The sequence below is a fragment of the Nicotiana tomentosiformis genome, chromosome 2 (genome assembly GCF_000390325.3).
Source record: "Nicotiana tomentosiformis chromosome 2, ASM39032v3, whole genome shotgun sequence".
Lineage (NCBI taxonomy): Eukaryota > Viridiplantae > Streptophyta > Magnoliopsida > Solanales > Solanaceae > Nicotiana > Nicotiana tomentosiformis.
Genome location: NC_090813.1, coordinates 80,059,057 through 80,072,464, shown reverse-complemented (window position 1 = coordinate 80,072,464; position 13,408 = coordinate 80,059,057). Strand labels below are relative to the sequence as shown.

At 35.8% G+C, this 13,408-nt stretch overlaps 1 protein-coding gene across 1 annotated transcript; it reads left to right on the top strand.

The window, feature by feature from the left end:
• The first annotated feature begins 10,362 nt into the window (after positions 1–10,362).
• LOC104119451 (transcription factor bHLH112-like) lies at positions 10,363–13,408 on the top strand. The gene is made up of 7 exons (XM_009630967.4): positions 10,363–10,796; positions 11,050–11,659; positions 11,883–11,990; positions 12,114–12,179; positions 12,286–12,351; positions 12,448–12,498; positions 12,827–13,408. Exons 1-7 carry the CDS (start codon positions 10,504–10,506, stop codon positions 12,974–12,976), a joined length of 1,344 nt encoding a protein of 447 aa, XP_009629262.1. The 5' UTR covers positions 10,363–10,503; the 3' UTR covers positions 12,977–13,408.

The following is a 13,408-nucleotide window of genomic DNA, read 5'->3' as shown; positions in this document are numbered from 1 at the left end:
TTCGAGTTCGAGCAAACACTCACTCGACCATTAAGCCTATGGGCTACATTATTTTGAGTTCAAATCAGTCACTCGACCATTAAGCCTGCGGGCTACATTACTTCGAGTTCCAATCACTCACTCGACTAATAAGCCTACGAGCTACATCATCTCGAGTTTGAGCAATCACTCACCCGACCATTAAGCCTACGGGCTACATTACTTCGAGTTCAAATCACTCACTCGACTACTAAGCCTACGGGCTACCTTATTTCGAGTTCGAGCAAACACTCACTCGACCATTAAGCCTACGGGCTACATTACTTCGAGTTCGAATCACTCACTCGACTAATAAGCCTACGGACTACATCATCTCGAGTTGGAGCAATCACTCACTCGACCATTAAGCCTACGGGCTACATTACTTCGAGTTCGAGTCACTCACTCGACTAATAAGCCTATGGGATACATCATCTCGAGTTTGAGCAATCATTCACCAGACCATTAAGCCTACGGGCTACATTACTTCGAGTTCAAATCCCTCACTGGACTACTATGCCTACATGCTACCTTATTTCGAGTTCGAGCAAACACTCACTCGACCATTAAACCTATGGGCTACATTACTTCGAGTTCGAATCACTCACTCGACTAATAAGCATACGGGCTACATCATCTCGAGTTGAAGCAATCACTCACTCGACCATTAAGCCTATGGGCTACATTACTTCGAGTTCGAATCAGTCACTCGGCCATTAAGCCTATGGGCTACATTACCCCGAGTTCGAATCACTCACTCGACTATTAAGCCTATGGGCTACTCTTATTTCGAGTTCGAGCAAACTCTCACTCGACCATTAAGTCTACGGGCCACATTACTTTAGGTTCAAACAATCACTCAACTCGACTATTAAGCATATGGGCTACCTTATTTCAAGTTTTGAGCAAGCACTCACTCGGTTATGAAGGCTACAAGATCCATATTCAATCAAATTGCCTAAAACCTTATGAAAACCTTCATAAGTCATGAATAAAACAAAATCTTCTCAAGGCGGAGAATAAAATGGAGGCGAGTCGGGAAAAGAAAAGATCTTTATATATACAAGAATATTTACAATGTCCGAACAGGACACTACACAAAAAAACCAAAATGAAAACTAAGGGCTAAGTTTCTTGGTTATCTACGGGGGGCAGTCTCTTCTCCATCAGGCTCCTCCCCGCTCTCGGAACCACTCTTGCTCCCATCATTGCCATCATTATCATCACGGCCATCATCATCATCGGAAGCCAAGGCTTCAGCATCGGCTTCAAGCTCTTTTGCTCTTTTTATCTCTTCAGTAAGATCGAAGCCTCGAGCATGGATATCTTCTAGGGTCTCCCTCTTAGATCGACATTTAGCAAGTTCGGCAACCCAATGTGCTTGAGTATTGGCGGCTTCGACTGCCTCTCTTGCTTGTACCTGAGCTGCTTTAGCATCCTCCCGATAGACAGCCACTAATGCATCCACATAGGACTTTGCCTTTTCGACATCAGATTTGGCCTTGGCAAGTTCGGAAGCCAACCGAGCCTCGAGTTCCTCAATTCTTCTCGCTTGAACCGAGCTCTTCTCCTTCATGCCTTGAAGTTGGCTTACAGTCGATGATAATTGGGCCCGAACAGTCTCTTTTTTTTGTAGCAAGACGGTCCATGCCATCTTTCCATCCCATGGTCTCCGCCCTTATTATATCAATTTCCTCACGAAGCTGCCCGATCGTCTCGAGTTTCTGCTGCAGTTGTGAGATTGAAATATTAGCCTCCGATCCTGAATCAAGCCCATGAGTTCTTAATATTATCATTATCTGCTCGGTCAGGTCAGCCTGGTCTTGATGAGCCTTAGCCAACTCAGCTCGAAGGCCTTTGATTTCTTTTTCTCTTTGACCAGAAAGGAGTTTGAGGGCGTTCCTCTCCTCCATACTCTCCTCCGTAGCTCGTCGAAGGTCGGCCTCAAATCGATGTAGCTCAGCTCGAGACTGGGAACATGCTTCTCGATGAACTGCCACGCCCTGCGAAGAAAGAAGAAAAGAAGTTAGAAAAGAATAGCAAACATAAAAATAATATCAACGAAGAGAGTTAAAGCTTACCCGATTCAGAGCTTGCTGCACTTCGCAGAAAAGGCTCGACACATCACTAGGGTCAGCAGCGTCCTCGACCCCAGTAAATAAATCACTGAAGGGGTCCTCCCCTTCATGAGACCGGCTCATCTCGAGGGCCCCCAAAGATTTGGCTTTCCGAATCGCCCCTTCGGAAAAGGCAGGGAGAGTGGGTGAGTCTCCGATTACTATTGCCCCAAACGACTTGCTTGGGGCATTCTCCTCAGTTCGGAGAGCTTCAGGACCGGCCCTTTCCGATACACCCACCGTTTGTTGACTTCGGTGGGAAGCATCCTCGATCTCCAATGATTTGGGGACACTACCCGAACCTTCCCCCAACATCTCCTCAGTCTGAGGTGGAGTTTTATAAATCACCATCGATTCAGCTACCTTTGGGGCATCGATGGATTTCTTCATTCGGGCCACCAGCACGGACCCGTCATTCTCTTCTTCTTCTTCTTCTTCTTCTTCTTCGTCTTCATCCCTTAGACACAGAACTGATTCTACGGTCAAAGGAATGGTATTCTTCCTCGGCTTTCGATCCATCCTCATTTTCGATTTTGGATCTTCGGAGGTGGAGGCCCTTTTCCTCTTATTATCCTTTACCAACTTTGGATCAGAGGCTGAAGCCTCTTCCTCGATGGATGAGGGCCTCAAAACCGCATCTTTTCCCACACCTACATACAGGAAAATTGATTTAAATATATGGAAAGCATTTCGTTCGAATTACGAAAGATATGAGAAAGAGGCTCACCATGGTTTTTGGCCTCCCATCGGCCCTTTGACAAATCACGCCACAAGCGCTCGACATATGTGGAGGTCGAAGCTAGATCCTGTACCCAGTTTTTGAGATCGGGGACTGCACCGGGCATCCCAGGAACCGCTGCATCACTAAAAGGGGGATATCGGTTAGAAAAGGAACGAAGGGGCAAAATAGTAGGAGATAACAGTATAATTACACTTACGCTTCATATTCCATTCCTCGGGAAAAGGCATCTTTTCAATCGGAATAGGTACGTAGTCTTTACTCGAACAAATCTGCCCATCTAGCCTCGATCCACGTCCTCGTCTATACTCGAGAACAGAACCTTGGTAGCCCGACGCTGAAGTTTTATTAACCCGCCTCGAAAGAGGCGAGGACAGTACAATCAGATGAGATGGTCAAGGGTGAAAGGCATCCCCTCGAATTTGTTCACGAAGTAACAGATCAAAATAACGATCCGCCAAAAAGAAGGGTTGATCTGGCCTAGGGTTATTTGGTATTGACGATAAAAGTCAATAATAACAGGGTCGAGGGGACCTAACGTGAAAGGGTAAGTATACACACTTAAAACCCCTTTCACGTAAGTGGTGATATCTTCTTCAGAAGACAGGATTACTATTTCTTTGTTCTCCCAATTGCAATCTTTCTTTAGCTGTTCGAGATGCCTCTCGGTTATCGAACACATATACCTCGATACATGCTCACATCGGCCGGGAACCGACGAGCCTTTGTCGACCTTAAAATCAGACGTAAGAACACACGCCCCAAGAACGCATTCCTCAGGTCGTGACCCCGCCGGTGTTTTGCCGGCGACATGTTGTGAAGAAGAAGCCTTTTCTTTCTGAGGAATGGTTTTTGATATTTTCGCCATTTTTTTGGATTTAAAGATCGATAATAGAATGATGTAACAAAAATTTGGTGTTTTTGAAGAAAGGTTTTTGCAGAGAAGAATCACTGATTTGCGAGTGAATTCAGAAAGTGTGAGAAAGAAGTTAGAAAATTTAGAGTTTGAAGATGTAAAAGTGAAAACATGGTTATTTATAGGTATAGCAATGGCGGTTCAATTTCGATAATGGTCGACCACCGTCTGACAAGCATTAAATACCTTGAAAAACTAAACCGACGGGATAGCTATCATATGCGTCATGATCGTGCCCAATGTGAACGTCAGCTTATATCTGATCGAGTCGCTGTGAAATCATGTCGTTTCTCGCTATATCCTTCCCGAGAAACGAGGGGACTATCTGTAAACGGTAAAAATTGGTTAGTACTTCGTACGAACTGGTTTAAATGGTAATGCATTGGATCGGAGAAACGTCTTCATAGTATCAGATTGAGGTCCGAAGTCGGGTCACCTAGCTTCGAGCCCGAGGGACCGATCAATGTCGAGCTCGATATCATTATCGAGCTCGAATCCAAATCGAACTATGATGCAAAGTGAAGTTATCGAGCTTATGAGGTAGAGAACGACCAACACTGACCCCGAATCAATACAAGGATTCGAGTCAGAATCGAGCTCGAGTCAAGATCGAGAGCTCGAGTCAAGACCGAGAGCTCGAGTCAAGACCGAGAGCTCGAGTCAATATCGAGCTCATAGACAAGAGCCGTTGCAATCCCACCAGATGAGAGAATCCTAGCAGGAATTATGGAAAAATTAATTTATCACGAGTCTCCCACTATGTATTTTTAATTATATCTAAAGTAAGATCTCTCCACTATAAATGGGATAGTTATTATTTCTGTAAGCACCAAATTTTTGCATACACGGTAACTGAGATATCATACACTCCAATATTGAAAAGTTATCCTTTTTTAGCTTCATTAATAAATTCATCTTGCTTGATCTATAAATCATCTTTTCCTAACTTTGTTTGTTTTTCATTCTCTATAGTCAACACTTGATATTTCTATTCATTCTTACGATTTGTGTCAAGTTATACCACATACCCTTAGAATTACGTACTAATTTAACTCAATCCGTTTTTCGGATAAACAAAAATAAATGATGTTTATTTGATATATACGTTATCACTTTAATTTGTAATTTAACCACAATAATTTAATTTCATTTAATGTGTAAATAATATGAAAGTAACTTTTTTCTGGTGTAACATACAGGTAACGAGTATTAAGGCATACATTATTTTCTAACAGCATATTATTTTAAAATTCTCAAAAAGTACATACTTATAGTATTAAGTTCAGAACACCTGCACAATAAATAGTGGATGCATCGACTAATTTTGAGTCTTAAATTCGGTTGTAGTATCAATATGCTTTTGGGTTTAGAATATAGTTTTTATATTCTCTTCTCTCCATATACTTTTTCTTTTTTAAAAAAAAAAACAAAATCCTATATCGGACTAACGAAACGCGTCATTTTCTTGTTGGGGAGAGAATAATCCACAGTACACAAGAGGACAAGAAGAAAATCCAAAGAGTGGATGGGCGTCACCTAACTCCGTTTCGCATCAAACGGAAAGCGACTGTGCTCAATCGTCTCCGTCTTTAGACCCACCTACACAAGATTCACTGAGATTAAAGTAGTAACATATACATTGGTAAAGACTTTATTATATGGAAAGTAGGAAGTGAAATAAACTTGAACAGTTTTTAACAGTAAAAAGTATAAGTCAAAATTCTGCTTTGCTGATGAAATAAAAAACGATGTATGGAAAAATTGCAATTTAAAACATATAATAAAAGGGCAATCCAGTGCACAAGCTATTTCGTGTTCACGCATGGTCCGGAAAAGAACCGCACGCCAAAAAATATAATATAGACAACTTACCATAATATGAGTATTAGTACTCGCTTCCACACCTCGAATCCGTAGTTCACGCGGAGACATCTCAAAATGATAAAAGCAGCAGAGTCAACTTGAAACTTGGAATCACAAAGTAAAGTGAATTAGTTCACCAGAAACTCCACTCTTGGTAATGGACTAATGGTCCACATACGTCGTATTTAGGAGGAAGTAAAGATTGAATTGTCATGTGAAAACAGACGAAAGATATGGAGTCAACCGAAATATACTAGTAACTAAAAAAGAGTTAAAAGACAGTTTTAAGGCTAAAGATGAAGATTAACTGATTAAAGTTGAGAAGAAGAGGTAGGTAGTGGGTGAAAATATAGAAGTGAAAAGATGGTTCATTGACCAAAGTGTTACTATTACTACTATATTATTGGGAGTTGAATTTTGTCATGACTCAGAAGTCAGTCAGGACCAACTCGCGGCCAGCCCCATTTAGTCGAGTAATGCGCGCGTGCCGTGTTGGACCCACTCCACCCCCACCCCACCCCCCACTCTTCAAAGTTTCCGAATTTGTTTTGGAGAGATTTGCACAAAAGTATAGTGTAATACACAATATTGTACTTAAGTAATCATGTTTTTAGGTTTACATTAGGAGTATAATCCATTATTATTTTGCAACAGTATTTATACGTTTCATATATATATTATACACTTATTTATAATATTGTATACGAAAATTGAATTTCGTCCTACGAGCTTCAACTTAAGAAAAACATCATCAAATACCTTACATCTCTTCACTAAATCTAACCACAACTTCAAAATGACATACACAACATACCCAATCATCAAATTATCAAAAAAATTTAGAAATCACAAAACTCGTAGAAACTCATTTATGAGTTTTTATGCTGTTAAAAACTCCATTTTATTTTAACTCACCCAATAATATTTAAATTTGTGATGATAGACATGAATATCAATCTCAAATCAGTTGCTAACACTGATATTTTTAGTACCCTGTTAATAGGTGAAAAGAAATTTTAAATTATATGTAAAATAGGCTAAATTAAGTATCCTACTTGTACTTTCCCATAATTATTTCTTTATTTGGCTATCTCATATATCAATACTTTTCAGTCTCATTTTATGCGATGATATCTCATTGGCCTATATTTAAAATATATGTTTGACTTATGTACTTAGTAATGATGGGAATACATTAAAATCGTGGTTAAAGAGAAGGAAAATATTCTGTAAATATTAAGATGTGGATAATTGAATGTATCTAAATTTTTAAAAACTGTGACAATAATAAATAATGTGTCAAATTTTTGGAACAATTACATTTTAGCTCATAGAAACAAATGCTTTAATTACATCCCAAAGCAGGGAAGCTGCACGGATTTAGCATTGACCTAAAATCATTAATCTCGATACACGAACTAATAGACTAGAATAGATAAGATCTAACCTAATTCTCTTGCGTCTTATTCTCTGTACTTTCTGGGTAAAACACATATAGGGAATAATTGGAACAAAACTACAGCTTTTTGGTGATATTATTACTTTTAATCGTCCTAAGACGTATGATGAAACGTTAAGCTGGAGGGGAGTTTAACTAAAATAGAACCAAGGTCCGAGCTGGTTTCTGAATTCCTTTAAGGAGATGTTAAGTTTGAAGATTTTTGTTAATGATTCTATATCAATGTAAAAAATTGCAAATTGAAAACCAACCAATTTGCAGTGAGAATTTGAACTAAACTTGTTGATTATGAGTCGACAGAAAATGTAATTCATGGAACTGATCTAACTCTACCTTTTGAAGACCAATAGTACCAAAATATAATAAAGATAATGGTCAATGAAATATTGCTATTTTACGTTTAAGTAGGACTAAATACATCAGATTGAAGAATTACGATTATTAGTTGGGATTTATGATGAAAAAGAGTTTTTCTAAATCCACTGTATATGGTGCATATCAATTTTGGTCCTAATTACTTGGTCTTATGATTAGAGATAGTGTTTAATTCTATGAATAGATAACATTTTGTAATCACAAATTCCTAGATATTTGGATATGTAACTAAACTTCAGCTGACTTTGAGTTTACAAATCATTAGTCAACTGCTATATTCTTTTCTGCTCCATCAAGTCAAGGAAAGACCAAGAAAAAGAAGCGATCACCAAATATGTATTAAAAAAATAGGAAAAATGTTTGACTTAATTCCTCAATGTCATATCAAAAGCCTACATATGAAATATGTAATAAATTTGAGAGAAAAAAGAAGAAGAAAATTTCATGCATATAAGAAAAATAAAGAAGTAGAAATATCAATGTACTCTCTAGGGGTGTACAAATCGAACCGAAAAATCGCACCAAATCGAAAAGTCAAACCAAACCGATTAAAAAATCCGACTTGGTTTGGTTTGATTTGGTTTGGTATTGAGTAAAAAAAACCCGAACCAACCCGACCTATAAATATATAATTTTTATATATACTTTTAAGATTTTATATAGAATTTTCTTTAAAAAATATCTAGAAATATTTGGGATCCTCTTGCGGATATAAATTTTAATAGATTGTGAAGTGCTCCATATTTATTGACCTTAAATAATGGGTTGTATGATCACTTTCTTATTAAGTGTTACTGAAATGCGTCTATCTCTTTGTTCTTCCATATTCATATCATATGTTAGAATCTATTAAATTCTTGAATCTTTTTCGAATGTGAAGTGATTATTAAATATTTAGGTATCATATTATTTTTTATGTTTAATTACTAAATTCGGTTAACCTGAAAGTGTACATCAACATAAATTATTGTCAGGTGACAAAAAAAATAACTATTATGTCTTACTAATAGAATTCTCCCATAAGAATATTTTAATCGATAATATGTTTGTCAATTTTTTATATTTTTATTAAATATATATTTACTTATCAAATATTTAACAAAGTAAGATTGAAATAATATTTAAGTAACAAAAAACCTAAAAATCCGAAAAATCCGACAAAACCGAACCAATCCAAACTGATATAGTTAGTTTGGTTTGGTTTGGTTTTGATAAAAACCGAACCAACTCAGTCCATATACACCCCTAGTACTCTCACAAAATTAGAACTCTGGGCATAGTAGTGGCGGGGGAATATGATGGCAACATTACTAATTAAAATCAAATGATTGGAACATACTTAATTAGTGTTTGGGGGAAATATCAAAATTCTCTACTTGTAGAAAAAATATTAGAAAACGTTACTCCATGAATACTTACAGCTAGAAGAAATTCAGCATTACGAAGATTTAGTAGTCTAGCTGTCTAAATTTTCATCTAGTTGGTGAAGATTTAATTTTTTACCATATAATCTCCTTCCCTATTTTTTCTTTAAAAAAATTTAAAAAGTAACCCCCGAATACCTACTATAATATGTACTATTCTTCATAAGGCCTAACAAATATGATATGATAATTTTAAAAATAAATTAAATACAACTATTATAATATGTTAAAATATAGTGACACTGCACAAAACTTTTACACTGACAACTTAAAATCTAAATCCATGTAAATATATTTTAAAAAAGAAGAGAAAATACAAAATCCTCTCCCTACACCCTCAAATTACTGAGCAGCGTTTCTTACTTAGCAGTATTTTTGTCTGTTAGTATTGCTTAATAAGCAATATTTTGTCTTTAATGGAATAGTAATTTATGAAAATAGGTTCTTATTAGCTTGTTGTTCTTGTCTGTTAGTGGTACATTTATATGTTATGTGAAATTGATATGGTAGTATTTTAACTTCATGAAAAATTATAAAATGATATGAAAGATGCAAAAACTGGTTCTGTGCTAGTTCTGTTCATATTTTTAATGAAATTATAGGTGGTGACATTAAGGTTATTACGTAACAAATAAAGTAAGATATTTTTAGCACAAAATAATTGTTCTCTTCTTTTCCTTCTAATGTTCAAAATATTAAAACTCATTGGGGTTATGGGTCAAATCAAATTGTGAATAAAATGGGTCTAAATTGAGTATGATCCATCTAAGCTTATGTTGTACTATAATTAAATTTTTTAATTAAATTTAATATCATATCATATTTTTATAGAATATTTTATAGGTTTTGAACTAGAATGACTTTTAAGTTACAAAGGTAAAATTGAATGACTTTTTAAGTGATAATAAATTGCATGACCATCGGTGAAATTAACCCGTGTAAATCTATGTGAACCTTGAAAGTGAAGGATGGCAATGGTCCTGATCATGAAATTCCGGTTCGATAAGTATAAACAATTTCAGCCGTAGAATTTTAACAAGACTAAAAGGTACATTTATTCGTCCCTAAAATGTGACGTGTCAGCCAATCAAACTTCACCATCATATCCTATTAATCTCACCCTTTGTTAATAAGCAACCATGGAAAATACTTTCTTTCAATAATTATTATAAAACGACCCCAGAAAACAAAAAGAAGAAAAAATAATAATACTAACCCAAAAAGTAGGAGTAATATAGTATTAAAGTAGCGAAATAAAATAATAGTAAGAAAATTCGATCCAAAATTCCTTTTTATCTTTCGTTGTCATATTTTAATACGCCCCTCTCCTTTGCTTTGTCTAATCATCTTCTCTTTTTTTACAATGTCAACCAGATTCCGGTAGTTTTTCTTCCCAGTCTTCCCACCCACCCCTCAACTCCATATATGTGTATAAATACAACTCTCACTTGATAAATTCAGTTTCATGTAAAACCAATAAAACAAGTATAGTCTACTCAAGCTTTTTCAAGTTGAAGCAAGAACAACAAAGCAAGAACTATATATATATATATATATATAGTTGTAGTAGTGGAGAAAAGAAGTGACCATATATGGCTGATGAATTTCAAGCAGGGGTTTGTGGAGGAAACTGGTGGAATTCAAGTAGAAGTATTTTTGGTTCATCACTATGTGCAGCATCTTCTATAGGAAACAACTTTGCATGGCCAAATAATGACTTGTTGGATATGAAATCCTCCTGCAGGTCTAATGATGAATCTGGTAATTCTGATGAGTCTGTGGTACTTCAAGAATTACCCAAACATGACTCCACTCTACAAATGTTGGGTATTGGCCTTTCTTCATCATCAACTTCTTCAACTCCTGATTGGAATCATACCATGATGTAAGCATACAAATTTTCATTTTGGCCTCCTTCCACTTTTATTTTTATATATAATACGAGTTAGGATTTATATAGCTGACTTCAGATTTGTTGTTGTAATTGTAAGACTGAGAAAAAAAGGATCGGAGATACTTCTATCATGTGTTATTCTTTCATTTATGTGGAAAAAAGGGTTTCTCTAAAAAAGTTCAAACAAGTCAATTTTGTTGTTTTTATTGATAAAAGTTTGTAATTTTTTCTTGAAATTATGCAGGCATGGAAATGAGAGGGCTGATAGCAGTTATCCTTCAATACTACAAGAAGACCTAAATTCAAGCCTGAATTACAGGCAAGAAACTGGGGTTGATTGTTCTCATGAGCTGGGAAAGAATTTTTCTACTATAACTGAAGATTCTTCAAGAAACTCATTTAAACATCAAGATTTTACTTTAGGCATGAATCCAATCACTAGCTCAACTAATACTGATCAATCCACTGTGATATCTTCAAGCTTTCCAATGAATTCTTCTTTTTCTAATTATCCTTCAGCTTTACTTCAGACCTTATTTGATAATGATCCTCCTCCTCCTCCTCAACAGCAACCTCAACAACAATCTTTGTTTACTAATAATAATCAGCCAATGAATTTCCCAGCAACCTTAAACTATAGGCCAAATTTGAATGACCACTTTTCACCTTCTTTGCCTAAATTCCCACCCTTGTTGAGGCCTTCTTTACCAAAACAAACACCTTCTAATTTTCCTTTCACTAATCCCACATCCTTAAACAATATGCGCGGCAATCTTTTGCCATCTATGCATTCACAATTGCTGCCGTTACCAACATTTCACGAGAAATCCAGTGCTCCTAACGTTTCTGCCAAGGTAAATACTTTAACTTCAAGTTGTTTTTGCACATATCAAGTACGTAATGGTTTAGCCAATGATAGTGTGTTATTCATATTTACCTGTTACTATGTGAATATTTTATTTTGCAGTCATTACATAGAAATTAAACTAGTAATTAAACTCACAAAATAAGAGTTGGATATGCTGTTAGTTTTTTCTTTTAAATGATTAATTAACCATTTGCTCAAAAACATTTCAGTCTAATGTTGAAGAATTCCGAGAGTCGAGGGCTAAGAAAAGTGGGAATAGTGAACCAGCATTCAAGAGGCCAAGAATGGAGACACCATCACCATTGCCAACTTTTAAGGTATAGGACATATCTAATCGAACTTTTGACTAAAGGGGGAAGCTTTAAGCTTTTTCTTTTTGTAAGTAAAATGATTGTTTTGTCCAAAGAAATGGATGAGAATTTTCAGCCTTTTGTTATCAGGTCAGAAAAGAGAAGCTGGGGGACCGGATAACTGCTATCCAGCAATTGGTTTCACCTTTCGGAAAGGTAAATATTTGGAGTTTTCTCTTCCACTTTTAATTGATCTTCTAAATTTTTATAAGACTTTCAATCAAGTTATTAATGACATTGTATTTCTTTGTTGTCTGATCAGACTGATACAGCTTCAGTTCTCCATGAAGCTATTGAGTACATCAAGTTTCTCCATGATCAAGTCAATGTAAGTTACTTTCATTACTGAAATTAACACACTAAATAAGGGTTTTGTAATGAATCAAGAAACTCAAACTTAGTTGATTGTTTTATTTTATCTCAGGTTCTTAGTACTCCGTATTTGAAAACTGGATCACCCCCTCTACACCAACAGGTAAAAGATCTATAAACGTGCTCCTACATATTATATTAAGTGCGCTATATGTATAATTATATATATATACCTACATTTTTTTTTTACATAGTGAGCTATGATACTTAAATAGAAGGACTTAAACTTATATACATTCACGGTGTAGAAAATTACATTTATACTATATATCTATTTTAATATGTTATAACAGTTAATTTTCTCATTTTTCAACTTCACATTATATGGACAGTTATGTGTCTTATCTTTTAGGTGATATGATACTACAAGTGTTTTATGCGTTTAGTTTATGGAAATCAAACGATCTAAATATAATGATTATTATTTGCAGACTGCGGATAAGGTAAAGGAACAAGAAGGATCAAAACAAGACTTAAGGAGCCGAGGGCTGTGCCTAGTACCAATATCAAGTACTTTCCCTGTAGCAACTGAGACTACTACAGATTTCTGGACTCCAAATTTCGGGGGTACATTCAGATAAGAGACTTATAATCAATGAGGAGAAGCACTGGAGAAGTGATTTATAGCTAATTTGGTAATATTTTGGAGAAGAAGGATTAATGCACATTGGTATCTTAGGAAAAAAAGCAAGAAAAAGGAAAAGGTAAAAAGAAGTGACTATACAAAGGAGGACAGCCAATGCTGGGCCATGATCTACAGGCAGAATGATGTGTTTGTAGGCTTAGTACATGATTATTGTAGAGGATAATGTAGAGCTGTAATAACAATAATAATCTGGGATTAGGAACAGGAACAGGTGCTAAATTTAGCTGAGAGTTTTAGATTAGTTTATTTAACAAAATTGTTATGTTTGTGTTGTTGTTGGTGTTGATTGGGCTGAATTTAGCACAGGATAAAAAACTTTTTGTTCCTGTTTCTACATTTATATATCTAAGTTTATGAGTTATTATGA